The following is a 22784-nucleotide window of genomic DNA, read 5'->3' on the forward strand; positions in this document are numbered from 1 at the left end:
CCAGGGGTGATCGGGCACTGACCGGGCACTGACCCGGCACTAACTGGGCACTGACTGGGCACTGACTGGGCACTAACCGGGCACTGACCAGGGGTGATCGGGCACTAACCAGGCACTGACCGGGCACTGACCGGACACTGTCCAGGCACTGTCCGGGCACTGACCAGACACTGACCAGGGGTGATCGGGCACTGACCGGGCACTGACCAGGCACTGTCCAGGCACTGACCGGGCACTAACCAGGCACTGACCAGGCACTAACCAGGCACTGACCGGGCACTGACCAGGGGTGATAGGGCACTAACCGGGCACTAACCAGGCACTAACCGGGCACTGACCGGGCACTGACCACAAGGCCACTCTGACCCCCACGACCCCAGCCCCGCCTCGGCTTTCCCGCCTTTCCCGCACACGTGACACTGCCTTTCCCGCGTGCGCAGTGCGGCGCGGGGTGCCCCGGTGGGCGGGGCCGGCGGCCGGCGCGCGCCTGAGGACGTGGCGCTTTCCAGCCAATCAGCGCCCGCGTCTCCGGCGGGGTGGGCGGGGCCGGAGGGAGAGGGGCCGGAGGAGGGCGCGAGGGGCGGGGCGAGAGGCGGGGGCGGGCAGAGGGGCGGAGTGGCGGCAGAAGAGACCAATCGAGGCCCGCATCGGTGCCGAGGAGGAGGCGTGGCCTGCCCGTGATTGGTGGGCAGGGAGGGAGCGCGGGGGGCCGTGCGGCGTGGCGCGGCGCCGATTTCCGGTGCGCGGAGCGGCGGCGGCGGCGGCAGCGGCGGTGGGGACGGTGAGAGATGGGCTGCGGTGTGGCGGTAACGCGGCGGCGGCAGCGCCGGGCCCGGTCTCCATGGGAACGGGCGGGAGCGGCGGCGCCGCCGCGTCCGCGACTCCTGCGGCCCGTCCCGCTGCGCGGTGCCGAGTCCCAGGGCCGCCCGTGACCTGGCCCGGGGCGGGTGGGCTGGGCCGGTCGGGACCGCCGGTCCCGGGGACGGAGCCCCGTCGGCATCTCGCGACCCGGGCGGGACCGGCCCGCGGGAATCCATCGCCTCCCCTGGGCGTTATCCGCCGGGACACCGGGCTGTGCGACCCCCGGGGCACCGGGCTGTGGGACCCCCGGGACACCGGGACACCGGGCTGTGGGACCCCCGGGGCACCGGGCTGTGGGACCCCCGGGACACCGAGACACCGGGCTGTGCGACCCCCGGGGCACCGGGCTGTGGGGCCACCGGGACACCGGGCTGTGGGACCCCCGGGACACCGAGACACCGGGCTGTGCGACCCCCGGGGCACCGGGCTGTGCGACCCCCGGGACACCGGGCTGTGGGACCCCCGGGACACCGGGCTGTGGGACCCCCGGGGCATCGGGACGCCGGGCTGTGCGACCCCTGGGACGCCGGGACACCGGGGTGTGGGACCCCCGGGGCACCGGGCTGTGGGACCCCTGGGACACCGGGCGGTGCCACCCCAAGGCCGTGCTCCTGTCCCGCAGCTCTCAGTGACCCCGGAGCGCTGGGGCCGGTTTGGGGCAGGAGCAGCCCGTTTGTGCCCCGGGATTGGTTGTGCTTCCATGTCTCCCCACATCCTTCTCAGGGCTGGGATTCCCCTCGTCCCCCGGGGTGGCACCGTGGGGTCCCAGCTAATTGTTCCTTGGCTGCTCCAATGGGATCCATCCCGTAAAAAGCCGAAGCAGGCTGATTCCCAAACCTGAACAAACTGTGTTACCTGTGCGGGTTTTATGGGATACTGTTGGCCTCCCACGTGGGAAATGTGTGTCCAGAGGGGCTTCTTCCCACCAGTTTCCTCTAAATGTCACCACTGTTCCAAGCCCAGTGCAGGATTCTGAGGTCCTCTGTCAGTACCCTAGCAAACCCAATGGGAATTCTGGGTTTTTCCATCAATATTACAGCAAACCCACCTGGCATCCCAAGTTCCTCCACTGACAGCCCATCAAAACCACCTGAAATCCCGAGTTTCTCCATCAGCATCCTTGGAATCTCAAGGTCCTCCATCAGTATCCCACCTAGCCCTGTGGAATCCTGAGTTCCTCCCCAGCGGAGGGTCTGGGCCCCCATTCTGACCCCCACATCTTCCCCCACTGCTCCCGACTTCCCTGCAGTTCACCCAGAGACTCTTTATCTGGAGGAAAGGGCCAAAGGCCCTTTGGGAGGAGAGGGGCTCTGCCCTCCCTCAGGTTGGGATCCCCACAGGGCCCATCCCTCGGTCAGCAGGAGCTGCTGGAGCATCCTTTGTGGATAACCGTGGGCTTGTGGGTTTTGGTCTCTCTGAGCACCTTTCCTGGCACCCAGCAGTGCCTGGATCTGGCTGGAGCTTGGATTGTCCCTCTTTAATCACTTCCAAGTGCCTCCGGGCTCTGTGTGGACACTGGCAGATAAAATCGGGCAGTTTGACCTGTTCCAGGTCACTCTGTGCTCCAGGCTGGGCTGATCCTGGGATCAGCATGGAGCTGGGCAGGCCCTGGCTGCTGGGATGTGCCCAGGGGAGCAGGAGTCAGCTCCTGGGGACAGGGATATCCAAAGGGAGCAGGAGTCAGCTCCTGGGGACAGGGATATCCAAAGGGAGCAGGAGTCAGCTCCTGGGGACAGGGATATCCAAAGGGAGCAGGAGTCAGCTCCTGGGGACAGGGATATCCAAAGGGAGCAGGAGTCAGCTCCTGGGGACAGGGATAGCCAAAGGGAGCAGGAGTCAGCTCCTGGGGACAGGGATATCCCAAGGGAGCAGGAGTCAGCTCCTGGGGACAGGGATAGCCAAAGGAGCAGGAGTCAGCTCCTGGGGACAGGGATATCCAGAACTCCACGTACACCTGGCACTGGCTTTCCCTCCTGGAAGGTTTCCCCTTCCCAGAAACACTAAAAAAGTGACTTTTACTCTTTGTCACACAAATCCCCCCTTCTTCCCCACTTCCAAGGAATTGAAGCTTGTGGATTTTCTCAATGGTCTGATAAATCCTCATTCAAAGAAAGGAAGGAAAGGGCTTTTCCACCTCCTTTCCCCCATGTCCTGCCACCACTGTCTTGGTTTGATGTGGGACCAGTCCCAGGTCACTCCTGGTCATTCCTGAGTCACTCCCAGGGCAGAACTCCTTGATGTGAGCTTAGGTTAAAGGGCTGAGGTTCAGGCTAAAGGGGAATACCTGGATTTTAAACCACAGACTTAAAGAAATAAGGAATGGCAGTACCTGGGTTTACATTTATGTTTAAGACCTCTGGATGGGGAAGACCTGGATGCATATTTAAAGGGGTAAGGATGGGGAATATCTTGGGTTTAAATTTAGGTTAAAGCAATAGGGATGAGGAATATATTGAATTAAATTTGCATTTAAGAGCTCTGGATGGTGAATATCTGTTATTTGATGTATAAATGTAATTTATAGTGAAAGAGTTAAAACCCAGAAATATCTTGGTTAAAATTTAAGGCTAAATACACCAGGATGATGAATGCCTGGACTGAAATTTAAAGAGATCAGGATGGGGAACACCTGGATCTATGATGGGATCTAAGTTGGGATCTCAGTGATGAGCATGGGGAACACCTGAGTTTCTGCTGGGATTTGAAGGGATGAGCCTCTGGAATCCTTCCAGAGCTGCCATGGATCCCAGGCACATTTGGGTGGTTTGGTCAGGCGGGTTCCGGAGTGGGATGTGTGGGGGAGGATTCACCCGAGGTGGGTCTGGGGGAGCACCAGGGCTTGGGGAGGGGATGTGGGGGGGGGCACATCCTTCATTCCCCCCATCTGGATCCACTTCCTTCCTTCCTTCCTGCCAGGACCCCTTTCCCCACCCCTGGGTCCCTTCCCAGCCCAGCTGCCGCTCTGGGATGGGGTCGGGAGCAGCTCTGGGCAAACGGGACATTGCCCACGTGCACCGGGGCTGGAAATTCCCTGTGCCCTGATAATCTGTGTTAATGAATCCCTGTGCCCCGATAATCTGTGTTAATTAGTTACTGTGCCCTGATAATCTGTGTTAATGAATCCCTGTGCCCCGATAATCTGTGTTAATTAGTTACTGTGCCCTGATAATCTGTGTTAATGAATCCCTGTGCCCCGATAATCTGTGTCAGTGAATCACTTTTGCCCAGATAACCCACATCAGTTCATTACAGTGCCCTGATAATTAGGATCAGTTAATCAACTTGACTTGAGAATATTAATCATTTTCCCCCATAATTTGCATTTATGAGTCATTTGTGCCCACACAAATCTGCACTAATTCTCCATTTTCTCGAATAACGTGCAGTAATTCCCCATTTTTCCCAGACAATCTGCATTAAATAATCATCTTTGCCCAGACAATCCATTTTTATCATTTTATCCAGATCATCTGGATTAATTCATCATTTTTGCTCACATCATCTGTATTATTATTAATCTGTTTTTTTTCCCAATAACATGCCCTAATCCCCATTTCTCCCAGATAATTTGCCCTAATCCCTAATTTTTCCAAGATAACTGTCCCTAAACCCTATTCTTCCCAAAAAACCTGCCCTAATCCCCATTTTTCCTCGGCAACACGCCCTAGTCCTGTCCCTCCCTGTTCTGGCCCTGGCGCTGCCTGGTGCCCGTCCTGGTGTCCCTGTCCCGTGGCAGTGTCCCTGTCCCACTGTCCCCATCCCATCACAGTGTCCCCGTCCCACGGCGATGTCCTCATCCCACGGCGGTGTCCCACGGCAGTGTCCCTGTCCCAGTGTCCCTGTGCCACAGCGGTGTCCCTGTGCCATGGCAGTGTCTCTGTGCCACGGCTGTGTCCCTGTGCCACGGCGGTGTCCCTGTCCCACAGCAGTGTCCCTGTCCCATGGCGGTGTCCCTGTGCCACGGCGGTGTCCCTGTCCCACAGCGGTGTCCCAGTGTCCCTGTCCCACGGCAGTGTCCCAGTGTCCCTGTCCCACGGCAGTGTCTCTGTGCCACGGCTGTGTCCCTGTGCCACGGCGGTGTCCCTGTCCCACAGCAGTGTCCCTGTCCCACGGCAGTGTCCCAGTGTCCCTGTTCCACGGTGGTGTCCCAGTGTCCCTGTCCCATGGCTGTGTCCCTGTCCCACGGCAGTGTCCCAGTGTCCCTGTGCCATGGCGGTGTCCCTGTCCCACGTCCCACCATTTTGGAATGTCCCTGTCCCACAGCAGTGTCCCTGGCCCACGGCAGTGGCCCAGTGTCCCTGTCCCCCGGCGGTGTCCCTGTCCCACGGCGGGGTCCCAGTGTCCCTGCGCCACGGCGGCGTCCCTGTCCCGCGGCCGTGTCCCTGTCCCACGGCGGGGTCCCAGTGTCCCTGCGCCACGGCGGCGTCCCTGTCCCGCGGCCGTGTCCCTGTCCCACGGCGGGGTCCCAGTGTCCCTGCGCCACGGCGGCGTCCCTGTCCCGCGGCCGTGTCCCTGTCCCACGGCGGGGTCCCAGTGTCCCTGCGCCACGGCGGCGTCCCTGTCCCGCGGCCGTGTCCCTGTCCCACGGCGGGGTCCCAGTGTCCCTGCGCCACGGCGGCGTCCCTGTCCCGCGGCCGTGTCCCTGTCCCACGGCGGGGTCCCAGTGTCCCTGCGCCACGGCGGCGTCCCTGTCCCGCGGCCGTGTCCCTGTCCCACGGCGGGGTCCCAGTGTCCCTGCGCCACGGCGGCGTCCCTGTCCCGCGGCCGTGTCCCTGTCCCACGGCGGGGTCCCAGTGTCCCTGCGCCACGGCGGCGTCCCTGTCCCGCGGCCGTGTCCCTGTCCCACGGCGGGGTCCCAGTGTCCCTGCGCCACGGCGGCGTCCCTGTCCCGCGGCCGTGTCCCTGTCCCACGGCGGGGTCCCAGTGTCCCTGCGCCACGGCGGCGTCCCTGTCCCGCGGCCGTGTCCCTGTCCCACGGCGGGGTCCCAGTGTCCCTGCGCCACGGCGGCGTCCCTGTCCCGCGGCCGTGTCCCTGTCCCACGGCGGGGTCCCAGTGTCCCTGCGCCACGGCGGCGTCCCTGTCCCGCGGCCGTGTCCCTGTCCCACGGCGGGGTCCCAGTGTCCCTGCGCCACGGCGGCGTCCCTGTCCCGCGGCCGTGTCCCTGTCCCACGGCGGGGTCCCAGTGTCCCTGCGCCACGGCGGCGTCCCTGTCCCGCGGCCGTGTCCCTGTCCCACGGCGGGGTCCCAGTGTCCCTGCGCCACGGCGGCGTCCCTGTCCCGCGGCCGTGTCCCTGTCCCACGGCGGGGTCCCAGTGTCCCTGCGCCACGGCGGCGTCCCTGTCCCGCGGCCGTGTCCCTGTCCCACGGCGGTGTCCCAGTGTCCCTGTCCCACGGCTCGTCCCTGTCCCCGCAGGCCCGGCACGATGCGGTTCCCGCGGCTCCTGCTGTGCCTGGGCGTGTGGGCGCTGTGCGGCTCGGCCAAGCCCACGGAGCGCAAGGAGCGGGTGGTGCGCGAGGCCCCGCTCAGCGCCCGCGAGCACGACGACGCCCAGAGCTTCGACTACGACCACGACGCCTTCCTGGGCGCCGACGAGGCCAAGAGCTTCGACCAGCTCACGCCGGAGGAGAGCAAAGAGCGCCTGGGGTAAGGACAGCGTCCCGGCCTTCCGGAGCGGGAGCGCAGCCACGCGTGCAAGCTCCCCCTGCGGCAGGCCCCGCTCCCGGCCTAGGAATTCCCCAGAGTCACCCGGAGCCATTTCCTGTGCCAGGCATTCCCCAAAACTCCAGAGCAGACGGGGGTTCTGCACTGTGCCGTGCTTGCTCCTGTTCTCTGGAGCCCCTGGGATCACTGGGACTTCTCAGCTGGAAGTTGGATGGGAGTTGGGAAAACAGCCTGTGTGGAGATTCCTCCTCCAGTGTCTCTGCTGGGACCCCAGGATGGCCACGTCTGCCCTGGGATCCGGCCGTTCTTCCCCTGGGATATGGCCGTTCTTCCCCTGGGATCTGGCCGTTCTTCCCCTGGGCTCTGGCCATTCTTCCCCTGGGCTCTGGCCGTTCTTCCCCTGGGATCTGGCCGTGCCTGCCCTGGGATCCGGCCGTTCTTCCCCTGGGATCTGGCTGTGCCTGCCCTGGGATCCGGCCGTTCTTCCCCTGGGATCCGGCCGTTCTTCCCCTGGGATCCGGCCGTTCTTCCCCTGGGATGTGGCCGTTCTTCCCCCGGGATGTGGCCGTTCTTCCCCTGGGCTCTGGCCGTTCTTCCCCTGGGCTCTGGCCGTTCTTCCCCCGGGATCTGGCCGTTCTTCCCCTGGGATCCGGCCCGGGATGGTTCCGGGAGCCGCGCAGGGCCGGGTGCCCCCGCAGCAGTTGTTCTGGGGCTCGGGGTGGCTCAAACCTGGGAACTGCAGCCTCCAGCAGGGTGGGGGGCCTGGGGGACGGAGGCTCGGGATGCTGGGCTCTAGTCACCTTGGAACTGGGTGCCTTTGGCTGGGTATTCATGGAATGGTTTGTGCGGGATGGGACCTCAGAGCCCCTGCAGTGCCACCCTGCCATGGCAGGGACACTGCCACTGCCCCAGGCTGCTCCAGCCCCAGTGTCCAGCCTGGCCTTGGGCACTGCCAGGGATGCAGGGGCAGCCCCTGCTGCTCTGGGCACCCTGTGCCAGGGCCTGCCCACCCTCCCAGGCAGGAATTCCTTCCCAAGATTCCACCTGAATCTCTCCTTTTTTAGTCAGACTCGATTTTTTAAGCCAAGCATCCCGACCTTGCTGCTGCTGATGGAGCAGCACCTACCACAGCCCGTGGTGAATTTTGGGCTGTTTCTTGGTTATGGTGCTTCCTGATGGGAAAGAAAAGCTCAACCACATGTGGATGCTGGGGACACTTCCAGAGTGAGCCAATTCCCACAGCGGGATGTGCAGGGCAGGGTGTGCCATGTTCCATCCATCCCTATGGATCGCCCAGGCCCCCAGTGGGAAGGAGGTGCTGGCCTCTCCCCCAGCACTTCGTGGCCGGAGGAAATTGGGAATTTCCTCCCTCCAGGGACAATTTAAACTGGAAAACCCCTTGATCCCTTGGAGCCAGGCCCTGGTTGCTCCATAAGCTCCAAAATAGAGGATCCAGGAGACTTTTTGCCTCCTTTTTTGCCTGCTGGCACAATCAGAGGGAGTGCCTCGATGCCCCTGGAGCAGCGTCAGATCCGAGGGAAGCTGGGCCTCCCCGATGCCAGGGCTGCGATCCCAGAGCTGTCACGGCTCAATCCCATTGTTCTGCCGAGTTCCATCGGGGATTTACCGCCCTGCCTGCGCACAAACATCCACCCCCAGGCTGTCCGCGGGGCCAGCTCTGCCATGCCAAGCCGGTGGCCTTCCGTAAGCCCTCGGTGAGCTCCGTGCCCCGGCGGGCTGTGCCCGGCTCTGCTCCCTGCTGCCCCGGGCCGGGCTTTGGCAGCGCTGCCCGGTGCGTCCCGGCCCTGGCAGCGCCGGCCGTCCCTTGGAGCGGGCAGTGGGAACGGGGAGCAGCTGCGCCCGCCCTTGCAGGGCTTTTGGGAAAGCGCAGGGGCTGGTTTGGTGGCTGCTGCCCTGGGAAAGCAGCCGGGAGCAGCTGTGCCAGCCCCCGGAGCAGGGTGGGGAGGAGGGCTGCCAGCTTCCTGAGCACTGCTCTGGGCTGGACAGGGTTTGGCTTCCCTGGGAAGCTGTTCCCTGATTAACCCTCTAGAAACTGCCCTGGAAAAACTGCCTGGCCACCAGCCCCTGCCAGCTCTGGTCCTCCATTCCAGGGACTTTCCCTAATAAATCCCGTTGCCGGTGGTGTACCTTCTTGTGAGAGGGAAGCACGGAATTTTTTTCCCTGAAATAGGAAGGATTTGATAGATTTATTTGTTGTTTATATATTTACATGGACAAATGTTCAATATCCGTGTGATATTTTACATAATCCTATGCAGAATTTCATAATACTGATTTTATAATACTGGTTATAATATTGACTTGTTGTATATGTATATGGAAAATTCTGAATATTTATGTGACATTTTGCATATTTCTGTGTTTGATCAGAAATATCAGAAGGGACACTTTGCACATTGATATATACAATTCCGAAATATTTCTATAATATTTCACATACTTCTGCATAAATTTGGGCACTATCGATGAGCTGTTTTTTATATTTACATACTTATTTTATATATTTCTCTTTAAAATCACTCAGGTCTCCAAGCCCTGCCCACTGCCCCCACTCTGGCCTCTCACTGTCAGAGCTAAATTCCACATTCTCCCCTTGTTCTTCCAGTCTCTCTCCAGCTTCTCATTCCAGGAACATCCTTTGTGCCACAGAGGAATTCCTGGTTTTCCCAGACCAAGGCAATTCTGAAACACGGAAACCTGGGTGTGAGCGTGGGTGGCTCCGGTGCCCGGTTTTCCCTTCGCATCAATATCTTTGGAATTAATTGTCCTGGCGGTGATCTAAAATTTAAAATTCCATATTTTCCACCTGTCTTCTAAAATTCCTCAAATACCTGGGCTGGAGGTCAGGATTCCTGAACTGTTTTCCGTTAAGCCTTCATGTTAGAGGAAAAAAAGCGGGATCCTGCTTCACCAGACAAAGGATTTTGGGACTGTCAGCCCTGATTTTCACCCGAGCAGCCCAGAACGTGCCCAGCACGGAGGCGGTGCGCTCCGGGGAGCGAGTGCTGCGGATCAAGCAGCCCCCACCCCCCGGCTCCATCTGCCCCTGGATGCTGCATTCCTGCCGGCCTTTCCTACAGCTGCTGCTAAAAATAACGGAGGCACGCGGCTCCGGGGCTGCGGCTCCGGTGTCGGCAGCGGGCGGGACCGGCCCGGCACCGGCGCTGCTCCGCTGGCCTTGGGCGGCTCCGGCTCCCGCGCAGAGCCAAACCTCCCGCTCTTCCCGAAATGTGCATCCCCGGGGCGGGACGGCGTGCAGGTGGAGCTTTCCTAAGGTTTGACAGGGAAGCTTTTCCCCTAAAATCCGTAATTCCAGAAGGAGCCAAAACATGAGTGGTTCAAGAGTGGCCAAGCTGGCGATTTCCATGTCTGAGCCAGTGTTTTCTGCGTCCAAAACAGAGTTCTGGCAGCTGACCTTGCTTTTTGGTAGCTAACCCAAATGTTGGTTTTGAAGGTGAACTTTTCAGATGGTTGAATCTGCAAATTTCATAACCACCTCAAACTTTCTCCTGGCGTCACCAGGAGAGGCAGAGCCGATATTCCCATTTTTAATATAAATATGGGTCCGTGCTCATCACCTGCACCGTCTTGGTCAAGGGACGTGTGGATGGGTCTTTCCAGGGGCTTAAAAGGAAGTTTTTCCCCTAAAACTCATAACTTCTGAAGAAACCAAAACTTCAGTGGTCCAAAAGTGGCCGAGCCCAGGATTTTCATGTCTGAGCCGAAGTTTTGGCAGCTGAACCATATGTTGGTTTTAAGGATAAACTCTCCAAATGGTTGAATTCCCAAATTCTGTAATGACCTCAACTTGCCCCCTCTGCCCCTTCCCATTCCCTCCCTGCTAACCTCTCAGTTTTTTAAACTTTTGCTGCATTTCTCTGTGTTTCCCACAGGAAGATTGTAGGGAAGATAGATGAGGATGGAGACGGGTTTGTGACAGTGGAGGAGCTGAAAGCCTGGATCAAGTTTGCCCAAAAGCGCTGGATTTACGAGGATGTGGAGCGCCAGTGGAAGGGCCATGACCTCAACGAGGACGGGCTTGTTTCCTGGGAGGAGTATAAAAATGCCACCTATGGATATATCCTGGGTAGGTCCTGGCTCTTGGGACGGGCCTTTCCTGGAGCCAGCAGCTGGGATGTCCTGCTCTGCTTTGGGTCACCAGGCGTCGGTGGGGTGGAGGCGGATCGGGATGGGCTTATGGCACAGTGGTCAGCAGTGGTCAGGGATTGGGGTGGGCTCATGGGGTGATGGTCAGAAGGTGGTCAGGGATTGGGATGGGCTCACGGAGTGATGGTCAGAGAGGGAGGCGGATCGGGATGGGCTCGTGGCACAGTGGTCAGCAGTGGTCAGAGATCAGGGTGGGCTCACGGAGTGATGGTCAGAGGGTGGTCAGGGATTGGGATGGGCTCGTGGCACAGTGGTCAGCAGTGGTCAGAGATCAGGGTGGGCTCATGGAGTGGTGGTCAGAGGGTGGTCAGGGATTGGGATGGGCTCACGGAGTGATGGTCAGAGAGTGGCCATGGATCAGGGTGGGCTCATGGAGTGATGGTCAGAGGGTGGTCAGGGATTGGGGTGGGCTCATGGAGTGATGGTCAGAGGGTGGTCAGGGATTGGGGTGGGCTCATGGAGTGATGGTCAGTTTGTGGTCAGGGATCAGGGGGGGCTCATGGAGTGATGGTCAATTTGTGGTCAGGGATTGGGATGGGCTCGTGGCACAGTGGTCAGCAGTGGTCAGGGATTGGGGTGGGCTCATGGAGTGATGGTCAGTTTGTGGTCAGGGATCAGGGTGGGCTCATGGAGTGATGGTCAGAGGGTGGCCATGGATCAGGGTGGGCTCATGGAGTGATGGTCAGAGGGTGGTCAGGGATTAGGATGGGCTCGTGGCACAGTGGTCAGCAGTGGTCAGGGATCAGGGTGGGCTCATGGCACAGTGGTCAGCAGTGGTCAGGGATTGGGGTGGGCTCATGGAGTGATGGTCAGAGGGTGGCCATGGATCAGGGTGGGCTCATGGAGTGATGGTCAGAGGGTGGTCAGGGATTAGGATGGGCTCGTGGCACAGTGGTCAGCAGTGGTCAGGGATCAGGGTGGGCTCATGGCACAGTGGTCAGGGATCAGGGGGGGATCATGGAGTGATGGTTGGTGGTCTGGACGTGGATCCAGGTGAGGTTGTGGTGCAGGGGGACTTTGGGGCCTGGATTGGGGAGGCCCAGAGGAAGTTGTGATTGAGAGTGTGGAGTTGTGCTGGGCTGGCGCTTGGCTGACCTGAGATGGATTTGTTCCCTGGGATAAGCACAGGAATATGATGTAGGATGTGGCCTTGGTATATGTGGGGCCAGGTGGAGCAGATGTCCCCAGTATGTTACATTTTAAAACCACTAAAACTCTACAAATTGACCTCCTGGTGGCATTAGCAAAGAGAAATCCAAGGAAAAGAATCCAAAATACATGGAAATCTCCCCAGTGGAAAGTTTACACACCCCACACCCTCCTTTTCCCCTCTGCAGCCACACTTTGGCATTATTAATGTCCCTGGTGACAAATGCAGCTCTGGGCTGAATCCAGGTGATTTTGGGATGAATGGCATGTGGGAATGGGGGTTTCCAACCCTTTGGAATTCCTGGCTTGTGGGGGAATTTGGGACCTGCAGGTGGAACCCACTGGTCTGCAGCTGTGGATCCACCTTGGTGTGTCCATTGTGTCCCTAAACCCAAAAAACCACTAGCAGAGATTTCATTTGCTTTCCCGTGTCCTGGGAGCAGTGTTAGACCCCAGAATTGGGGGATTTTGGGACACGTGCTGGGCCAGCAGTGTGGCACGGCTTCAGGCATCCCTGGGAGTGAGGGAAGCAGCAGCTCTTTTGGGGTTAAAACCGTAAACCCTCAAGCCCTGTGCCAGCTCTGGCCTCCAGCACTGTAGACTGGCCCGGGTGGAGGAGCTGCAGCTCTGGAGTGTTGAATCCACTCTAATTTCCTAAATATTGCCAAAAATAGTCAAACTGCTCCACGGGATGTGCAGAGGGGGAGCCGCTGCACAGGAGGCCCATCCATCTCCCTGGGGATCGGGGAGGATCTGGATTTGCTGTGCTGGTGGCCACCCTGGTGACACCCCTGAGCTGGGGCAGCACCTCCCAGACCTCCCTTTGCCACGGGTTTCTGGGGTCTGGGCTAATCTGCCTGTGTCAATCCAGCCTGGAAGGGGACAGAGAGGTCCTGGGAAGGGTTTGAGCACTGTTTGTGATGGCATTTTGGACCTGCAGGTGTTGGATAGGGAAAAGTGTGAACACCAACCAGGAAAAGCCTTAAAGAGAGAACCCTGAATTAACAGAGCCCCCTCAGTGACCTGAGGGAGCAGTTCCCTCCCGCAGTCTGGGGAGTGCCCAGCCCCGGCAGGGCTGGTTCCAGAGCTGGAGCAGGGCTGGAGGCTGCGTGCCCTTGGCAGGCCCCGGTGGAGCCTCCACTCGTGCTGCTCCCACATACTTGTGTCCTTACAGAGCGCCGGGAGGATCCTGCCTCGCAGTCTGGCTCCGGCTCCTCTCGGCAGGAATTGCTTTTCCACAGCTCCTTGCTGCTAAAATGTTCCCCTGTCTTCTCCTCGCTCCCCTCCCTGGCCACAGTGGGGCTGGAATGCCTCTGGAAGTGCCTCCTGAGTGTTGACCCGTGGCCAAGGGATGCACGGGGCCAGGCATTGCCCTCGGCTGCTCTGGAGGGTCCAGAATGTGGTGTTTTGTCAGCAGAATGAGGTGCTGGGAGTGGTTTTATTAATTAATTAATTACACACCAGGATGAGTCACTGGGTGGCCCCCAGGAGTGCCACGGAGCAGTGTGGGGTTCTGCTGGGGGGAGTCCTGGGAAGCAGGGAATATCAAGTGATAAACGTCCAAGAGCATTATCTGAGACTGGAAATTCCTTTGAAACTCCCTTCAAAATGAGATTATTATCATCATCATCATCACCACCACTCCCGTTTTTGTTAATTCCTCAATCCCGTGGTGGGATCCAAAACCAGGACACAAGATGTTGGGTTGAGTTTGTGGGTTTGCTGCCATACTCTGAGCAAAACCCCCTGGCTCTGTCTGCTTCCCCTCCCTGTGCTCTTCCAAACCTCTCCCAGCTCAGGGACCAAGGATTTGGGAGGGTTTAACCCTTTTTAACCCATCTGCCCCCCCACCACTCCCCCATCAAACCCATTAATTAGCCCAGCAGCAATTAAAAATCATCTGTTAATGGCACTGGTCCCGAAGGTTTCCTTGTTCGGGGCTATGCTCTTCTCAAGGCAAAACCTTGGGAACAGAATGGGGAATTTGGGGTTCATTCTGCCCTAGAGCTGCCTTAAAGTCAAAATCTTTGGATATTTAATGGATGCTCCAGAGCTCCTTGAATCCCAAGCCCCTTAATCCAGGCCTCCCCAATTGCTGCCTTTTGTCCCAGCTAACAGAGCAGGGACATGAGGGCTTTTGGGACCTTGTTATTAGATGGGGCCTGGCTCTGGTTTAACTTAAGCAGAGCGTGGCAGTGTCCCCCAGGATCCGTGTTCTCCACGGGCTGCTGGACACTGCTGTGTCCAGAGCTCCTGTCCTGCTGCTGCAGGGCTGTGCCAAGCGGCCACGCGTGCCCCGCGGTCCCACCCAGCCGATGCCTCCTGCCCTGCCGCTGCCAGCAGCCAGTGAGATCCCCTTACACATTCCCCTCCCAAAATAGTTCACGTTGAGCCTCTGGCCGTGCCGGCCAAAGCCCCCAAGCCCTGTCTTTTGGGGCCTCTCCCTGGGAATGTCATGATCCCAGGGCTTCCGCAGCTCCTCCTCCTCCTGGGAGTGGGCACAGGAGAGAGGTGGTGGCTGCAATTGAGCTTTTGCTGGCAAAGCATCAGGAGGTCGTGCTGAGAGGGAGGAAGTTGAGTTGAGGTTGAGGTTGAGTGGAGGATGTTGAGGTTGCATTGAGGAAGTTGAGGATGAGAAGGTTACTTTCAGGAGGTTGAGGTTGGTTTGGGGTGAAGGTTGAGGTTGGGTTGGAGTGATCGAAGTTGTCTTGAGGTTGAAGTTGAGAGGAAGCTGAGGTTCAGTAGAGGAGGTTGAGCTTGAGCTGAGGTTGAACTGAGAATGTTGGGTTGGGTTAGGCTGTGCTGGTGGTTACTGAGTCCTCGCCCTGCCCGAGCTGACCCGGGTGCTCCTGTGCTCCCTCCCAGACGATCCGGACCCCGACGACGGCTTCAACTACAAGCAGATGATGGTGCGGGACGAGCGGCGCTTCAAGATGGCCGACAAGGACGGGGACCTGGCCGCCACCAAGGAGGAGTTCACGGCCTTCCTGCACCCCGAGGAGTACGACTACATGAAGGACATCGTTGTGCAGGTGGGGCCGGCACAGAGGCACTTTGGGAAGCTCTGGTGGCGGGTGGTCACTGAGGGGCAGGAACTGCCTCGGGCCCGGCTCACGCTGGCGTCTTCTTGCAGGAAACCATGGAGGACATTGACAAGAACGGCGATGGTTTCATTGACCTGGAGGAGTACATCGGTGAGACACTGGTGCTGCTGCTGCTCCATGTCCTGTCCGTGTCCCCTCAGTGTCCCCGTCCTGTGGGAGCCTCTGCCACCGTGTCCTTCCCAGTCCTCCCCCTCACAGAATGTTCTCTCTTGCAACTTCCACCTGTCCCTAGGCCTCCACCGAGGATTTTCGGGTGAAATTGTGACCCAGGTGGTTCTTTGGGGTTCTGGGGATGGATTTAGGGAACTCAAGGCTTTGGGTCAGTCCTTGGGCTGAGCTCCTAGGCCTCCACCGAGGATTTTTGGGTGAAATTGTGACCCAGGTGGTGCTTTGGGGTTTTGGGATGGATTTAGGGAACTCAAGGCTTTGGGTCAGTCCTTGGGCTGAGGACAGGGCCGTGGGGCCGATCCTGATCCTGCTGTCCCCCAGGTGACATGTACAGCCAGGACGGTGATGCTGACGAGCCTGAGTGGGTGAAGACGGAGCGGGAGCAGTTCGTGGAGTTCCGGGACAAGAACCGGGATGGGAAGATGGACAAGGAGGAGACCAAGGATTGGATCCTGCCCTCGGACTACGACCACGCCGAGGCTGAGGCCCGGCACCTCGTCTACGAGTCCGACCAGGACAAGGTGGGCCAGCAGCTCGGGGGGCGCGGGGAGCGGGATGAGGCGTGGGGCGATAGCGGGATGGGGCGATAGCGGGATGTGGCCTTCCCTGCAGGACGGGAAGCTGACGCGGGAGGAGATCGTGGACAAGTCAGACCTGTTCGTGGGCAGCCAGGCCACGGACTTCGGGGAGGCGCTGGTGCGGCACGACGAGTTCTAGGCCCGAGGCCGGCAGCCGTCTGTGGGCTCCGTCCCTGCCGAGGCCGCTCCTGCCGCCGAGAAACCCCATCCCGGCTCCCGGGGACGGGGCTCGGGAAAGCCACACTCCCCCGGCACCCGGGGCTCGTCTCGTTGTGGGTTTTCCCCGGATTTTAACGACTTTTGGGTTATTTTTGTATGTTTTGGTTTTACCACGTGTGGGAACAGCTCCCCTGGCGCGGGGGCAGCGACGGGGCTGCCCGGGGCTGCGGGGCCAGGGGGCCTGGGGGGGGAGTGGGAAGTTCACCGAGGGATTGGGATTGGAATTGCAGTTGGAATAAAAATTAGAATTGGAATTGGAATTAAAGTTGAAATTGAAATTAAAATTGGAATTTGAATTGGACTGAAATTTGAATTAAAAATGGAATTGGAATTAAACACTGAAATCAAAGTTGAAAACTGAAATTGAAATGGAATTGGAACCAAATAAGTAAAATTGAATTAAGTGGAAACGCTGATGTGAAATTGGAATGAAAAGAAGTGAACATTGAAAACCCCAAAAACCGTCAGAGCAGCAGCAGGACCAGGGGGTGACCCCAGGGAGGTTGGACCCTCCTCCCCTGTGGCTGCTCCGTGGGATCTGGGCAAGACCCTTCCCCCAGCCCCGCTCCAAGTGCCTTGAATCCCCCAGACCTCTGGGGGAGGGCCTCATCCCACCCCGCTCCGGGACAGTTCCCGAGGTTTTCTCTCTTCTGTGTTGTTTGTCCCCCTGCAGCCACCAGAGCTGCGTGGAATCGGGCCCGGCCATCTCCAAATTCCCAGGTTTTCCCTTAAATCCTTTCCCAAAGGTTTCCAAGGGCTGACCGGATCCTCCCATCTCTATCTCCTCCTCCTCCCCTTTCTGCTCCTCCTTTTCCTCCCCTCCCTAAATCCAGGGGTAAGTGGGTCGGGAATATGGCCTCATGCAGCGCTTGGGAATCTGGGAATGCTGGGGGTGATCCGGGAATGTCAGGATTGGTTTGGGACACCAGGGATGATTTGGGACAGCGGAAGTGATTTTTGGAACCCTGGGAAAGCCTCTGGTGCAGCCACCCAGCTCTGCAACAGCCCCTCTCCTAACATCCCCCGGCTCCCATCCGTGAGGATCTGGGGCCCTGTGACAACTCCAGACATGGATTTTTCGCCTCCTCCGGGTTTATTCCTTGGTTTTCTCCTCGGGCTGATTGAAGGGATCCGGATCGGTTGGAACTCAATAAAATTGTTCACCCCCCGATGGGCCGAGGGGGACGGACCCCAGTTCCCTGTTTCCCCCTAAACCAGGATCTGGGAGAGCCCCCTTGGACTGAGCCAGAAGGGTTTGGGCAGTGGGGGGCCCTGAGGAGGGGAGCGGGGGGAACTGGGTGGGGATGTGGGGACACACGAGGCCTGTGGGACTTCTGCCCCTGGGGCCTGGGGGCTCAGCCCCACAGATGGGGGGCCCAGCCCCATGGATGGGGGGGCTCAGTCCCACCTCTACCACACAGATGGGGGGGCCTAGCCCCATGGATGGGGGGGCTCAGTCCCACCTCTACCACACAGATGGGGGGGCCTAGCCCCATGGATGGGGGGGCTCAGTCCCACCCCTACCACACAGATGGAGGGGCCCAGCCCCATGGATGGGGAGCTCAGCCCCACGGATGGGGGCCCTTAGGTCCCACCCCAGCCCCACAGGTGGAGGTGGGTGGCACCATCCCACCTCCCTGCCTTCCCTGCGTGTGAGGCCTAAAGGGGGACAAGGGAGCAGAGTCCCTGGGGGCTCAGCCCCACAGATGGGGGGCCCAGCCCCATGGATGGGGGGGCTCAGTCCCACCCCTACCACACAGATGGAGGGGCCCAGCCCCATGGATGGGGAGCTCAGCCCCACGGATGGGGGCCCTTAGGTCCCACCCCAGCCCCACAGGTGGAGGTGGGTGGCACCATCCCACCTCCCTGCCCTCCCTGCGTGTGAGGCCTAAAGGGGGACAAGGGAGCAGAGTCCCACCATGGCACCACCGTGGAGCACAGCCACCTCCAGGACCCATCCTGCCCCACGGTGGGGCACAGTTTCCCCTGGGACCCACCCTCTCTCCCTGCAGTGGGGCACAGCCGCTCCCAGGACCTGTCCCACCCTGCAGTGGGGCACAGCCACCCCTGGGACCCCCATCCCACCCAGCCATGGGGCACAGCCTCCACCAAGGCCTCCATCCCATCCCACAGCCCCCGGCTCCCCCATTCCCACCCTGCTGTGGGGCACGGCTGCCCCTAGACGCCCACGCCGTGGGTGCCCTGTCCCACAGGTCCCGGGTGCTCAGCGGGTCCCCGTTGCGCTCAGACCGCGGCCGTGGTTTATTGTCCCACCCGCGCTACATCCTAGGCTGGCCGGGGCCCCCGGCCCCCAGGGCAGAGCCAGCCCCTCGGTGGGGGCAGCTGGGGGATAGCGGGGGGGCAGCCGGGGGTCCCGGGGGCTGGGGCGGTGCCGGAGCCCCTCAGCTGGGGCCGACCTGGCTGGAGGACACAGAGGAGACCTCGGTGCGCTGGGCCGAGCTGGACACATCGGAGTCGTCTGACATGGGCCGCCCGCACACCGTCTCCATGATGCAGGCGCGGAACTGCGGGGACACAGGTGACACAGGGTCACAGGAGAGGGGACAGCTCAGCCTGGGGGTCCTGTGTCCAGCCCTGGCACTGTCCTCGCACCCTCAGATGCCACATTGGGGTCCCTGGGGTCACGGTACCCCCAGCCGTGCAAGTGCTCCTGGATGCGCCATCCCCAGGTGTCCCTGGTCCCCCAATGTCCTTGGGCACCCCTGCATGTCCCTGCTGCCCCAGTGTCCTGGGGTGTCCCCGTCTTCTCTGTGTCCCCCTTGCCAATGTCATCCCCTTAGCTGAGCGTCCTGAGGTGTCCCCTCACACGGGTATCCCTGGGCGTTCCCCATGCTTGGGTCTCCCTGAGTGTCCCAGGTCCTCAGACATCCTTGGGCAGCCCTGGATGCCCCCATCACCAGGTGTCCCTGGGCGTCCCCCTGCCCGTGTCCCGGTGTCGCCGGTGTCACCTGTTTGTTCATGAAGCAGTAGATGATGGGGTTGTAGACGCAGGAGCTCTTGGAGAAGAAGGCAGGGATGGTGACGAGGCGCAGGTCGATGCCGTGCTCGCGGTTGTTCACCATGTACATGGCCAGCGCCGCGTAGGGCACGTAGCACATGCAGAAGGAGCCGACCATGACCACCACCATGCGCGACACCTCCCGCTCCGCCTTCTGCGTCGTGGCCGACTCCTGCTGCTGCGCCGCCACCTGCCACAGGGACAGGGACACCTTGGGCCTGCCCGGGCTGCTGGCCCCCTGCCCATCCCCTGTGCAGCCCCCCGAGCCCTGCCCATGCTCCTGACGGTGCTCCTGCCCAGCCTTCTGTCCAAGTAACCTCCCCTCCCTTCCTGCATCCCTTCATCCCTCCAGTCACCTCTCCCTCCAGTCAGCTCTCCCTCCCTCCTTCTCCCCATCGTGCCCTCCCTTCCTGCTCACAGTCAATTCTCCATCCCTCCCTCCCTCCTGCCCCCCAGCCCCTCTCCACTCTCCATCCCTTGCTCTCAGCCACAGGTGTGCCTGACCCCAATGCCCCCTGTGTCCCCTGTGCCCCCGGGACTCACGGCCCGCAGGGCGCTGAGCAGCTGGGAGTAGGAGAAGATGATGAGGGAGAGTGGGATGATGAAGCAGAAGATGAAGAGGAACCAGGTGTAGTATTCGCTCTTGTACTTGGTGCCCACCGTGTACCAGTCAGGGCCGCAGGAGCACTGCAGCCCCTCGGGGATGTACCTGCAGAGCTGTGCTCAGCCCCCACTCTGCACCGTGGGGCAGCCCCCGGTGCCCCCCCAGCACCCCGTGGCACTTCTGCTCACTCAAGCACTCACCTGGCACCCCCACGACCCCCCCCTTGCCACCCCGTTCCACCCCCTGCCCCCCACACCTCTGTGTCCCACCTGCTCCAGCCGAAGAAGGGCGGGATGGCGACGCCGACGCCGATGATCCAGGTGGCCGCCACCACCAGCAGCGCGTGGCGGGAGTTGAAGCGGAAGTTGCCGAAGGGTTTGCAGATGACGATGTAGCGCTCGAAGGCCAGGAAGGCCAAGGACCACCCTGTCACCATCCCTGGGGGAGCAAGGCCACCACTGGCCTCACACAACTGCCCATGGCCACCAGGGCTAGGGGTCACTGCAATTCCCATAGCCCCCCGGGCCCCCCGGTCACCCCAAGTCCTACGACCCCAGTAGAATGTAGTGCTCACCCCTCCCTTCAGGCCTCAGTGGTCACCCCAGCTCCTCCAGCCCCCACAGATCACAGGGCTCAACCCTACCCATGGCCCTTACCCATTTTGTCACTTTCAGCCCCACCAGACCACAATGATCACCCCAACTTCCCCAGCCCCAGAAGAACAGGATGGTCACCCCCACTTCCAGCTCCACCAGACCCCAGTGGTCACCCCAACTCCTATAGTGCCACCAGACTACAGTGGTCAGCTCCTAAAGGTCCAGAAGGTCACCCCAATGCCTGCACCACCGCAGCCCGTGGTGGTCACCCCAACTCCTAAAGCCTTAGCAGAATGTGGTGGCCAACGATACCTTGAGCCCATGGTGGTCACCCCCCCTCCCACAGCCCCACGAGATCACTGTGGGCACCTCTGGCCCCAGCAGCCCCCAGCGGTCACTCCATCGTGTCTGGCCGCAGCAGCCTGAGCGCCCCGTGGTCCCCTCGTACCTCCGGTGGCCCCTGCAAAGCCCTCAAAGGCACACATGTGCTTCCCGAAGACAAAGTATCCCTGGGAGCTGGCGACGAAGACGGTGAAGATGCAGAAGACGCAGCACATGAGGCCGCTGACGGAGATGTTCACCAGGATGTAGTTGAGCGGCTGCCGCAGCTTCTTGTACTTGATGGTGACGATGAGGACGATGGCGTTCAGGGGGGTGCCCGCCACGAACACCAGGCCCATGAAGATGGTCTGCAGGTAGAAGGCCCACTTGGGCGCGATGTGGTACTGGGGCCCATCCCAGGGCCCCACCGACGACTGGTTCTTGAACAGGTAGAACTCTTCCTCGTCCATGGCGGCGGTGGCGGGGGGGGAGCGCCCACCCCCCTGATATACCCTGCGCCCCCAAAGCTGCTTAGGGGAGATCAGGGCTCAGCCCGGCCAAACTTGGGGATTAGGGTGGGCTAAACCGGGCTCAGCCCCTAATCGGCCCCCTGAGCCGGGTCGAGCCGATTGCCGGTGCTCTGGAGGATTTGGGGGGGGGCAGAAGGGCTCCCCGCAACATCTGGGTGTGGGGAGGGTCCCCTGGGGTCTCCAAGCTTGATCCTGCTCCTCCTCAGGTGTTCAGGTGTCCCCAGGTGTTCCCAAGCCCAAGTCTTGGTCCCACCACAACAGCCAGAAGTCCCCAACTTTAGTCCTGATCCCAGCGGGGTCCTCAGTGTGGCCCGAGGGTCCCCAAGCTCTGTCCTGGTCACCCCAGAATGGCCAGTTGTCCCCAGGTATCTCCAGGGGTCCCCAGGAGTCTCCAGCCTTGATCCCAGTCCCCCAGGCCCAGCCCTGGATGCCTTGGGAAGAACTCAGAGTTTCCCTCATGAGCTCACCCCCTGCCCCACCCAGCACCCCAGGGTGCCCCAAAAGTGTCCCCCCCCCAAGCGATTGTACCCAGTTCTGGGCTTGGGGGATCCCTGTGCTGGGGAGATCCCAAGTGAGGTGGGGGGAGTCTGGGGGTATCAAGGGGTGCAGGGGAAGACTGCGGGGGCACTGCTGGGGGTGGGGTGTTTCAGAGGGGGTGCTCATTTTGGGGGTGCAGCGCTGGGGGATCACTGATGGGGGCTCATTTGGGGGTGCACTGCTGGGACTCAAGTTCCAGAAGACTCCCAGCGTTTCCTGCCCTCCCTCCCCCCTTTCCCTCCCTCCCCCGGCCTGTGGCACCCCCGGGGAACAGGAAGGATGAGCAGAAGCTGCTTAGGGGGGGATTACAGGGCCCCCCCCGGGCCAGGGGCGCCTATAAAGGCCGGTGCAGGGACTGCACTGTGGCACTGGGGACCCCCAGGGAAGGGGGAGATCAGTCAGGGGGAGAGGGACACATCCCGGGACGCTGTGCCCCTGGGGAGTGTGTGTGGGGTGCCCACCCTGGGGCTCTGTCCAGCTCTGGGGCAGAGATGGGGCCAGGGGGGCTCAGGGATGGGCCAGGGATGGGGCCAGGGGAGGAACGGAGGCACTGGGTGGGCTGAGCCCCCAGCCCGTGTTCTACTGGGCTGTACTGGGTCATATTGGCCTGTAGTCTGCTGGTTTGTACTGGGCTGTACTGGGCTGCACTGGGCTGTACTGGGCTGTATTGTGCCACGGGATTGTCCTGTGTCCTGTTGGGTTGTACTGAGTCTGGTCATACGGTACCAGGCTGTACTGGGCTCAGCAGGGCCGTACTGGGCTGTACTGGGCTGTACTGGGGCAGGTCAGCTCTGCTGGTGCTGTACTGCTCATCCCCACGGAGGGGCACCCCCAAATGTGTGTCACAGGGTGGTGACCCAGGGGACAGACACCCCACGAAGGGTCCCCCCGTCCCTCCCGTGTGCTCGCCGTGTCCCAGCGGAGCTGCGGTCCCTGAGGCCGGGGCTGCGGGGGGCACGGGGGCCGGGCATGCCGCCGGGATGGCGGCACGGAGTGGGGAAGGGACTCGGGGGTGCTGCCGGGCAGCAGGAGGTGCTGGGCATGGAGCCCTGGCGGCGGCAGCACCGGCACCGCCAGCCCTGCTGGGACCCCCAGCACCCACCAGCGCCCACCGCCAGGGCCGGGCACGATGGCAGCAGTCAGGCTTGGCAGGGGCTGCCAGCGAGCTTCGGGTGCCCACCCCTGCCGGTGGCCAAGGAAGGGCTGGAGCTGCTCTCAGGGCACAAGGGGGGTCAGGCACGGCTGGG

General features: G+C 61.0%; 2 protein-coding genes across 2 annotated transcripts; one reads left to right on the forward strand and one right to left on the reverse strand.

Moving 5' to 3' along the window:
• The first annotated feature begins 640 nt into the window (after positions 1–640).
• On the forward strand, positions 641–17119 carry CALU (calumenin). The gene is made up of 7 exons (XM_041407080.1): positions 641–781; positions 6276–6506; positions 10439–10632; positions 14727–14893; positions 14995–15055; positions 15455–15654; positions 15746–17119. The coding sequence occupies exons 2-7, from the start codon at positions 6286–6288 to the stop codon at positions 15848–15850; spliced, it is 948 nt and encodes a 315-aa protein (XP_041263014.1). The 5' UTR covers positions 641–781; positions 6276–6285; the 3' UTR covers positions 15851–17119.
• Positions 17120–18113: 994 nt separating this feature from the next.
• OPN1SW (opsin 1, short wave sensitive) lies at positions 18114–21017 on the reverse strand. Its single transcript, XM_041407063.1, has 5 exons — positions 20598–21017; positions 19823–19991; positions 19493–19658; positions 18900–19139; positions 18114–18455 (listed from the first exon to the last, which is right to left on the reverse strand). Exons 1-5 carry the CDS (start codon positions 20938–20940, stop codon positions 18333–18335), a joined length of 1041 nt encoding a protein of 346 aa, XP_041262997.1. The 5' UTR covers positions 20941–21017; the 3' UTR covers positions 18114–18332.
• Positions 21018–22784: the final 1767 nt, after the last annotated feature.

Source organism: Onychostruthus taczanowskii, unplaced genomic scaffold (genome assembly GCF_017590055.1).
Source record: "Onychostruthus taczanowskii isolate IOZ18803 unplaced genomic scaffold, ASM1759005v1 scaffold251, whole genome shotgun sequence".
In the NCBI taxonomy this organism is placed as follows: Eukaryota; Metazoa; Chordata; class Aves; order Passeriformes; family Passeridae; genus Onychostruthus; species Onychostruthus taczanowskii.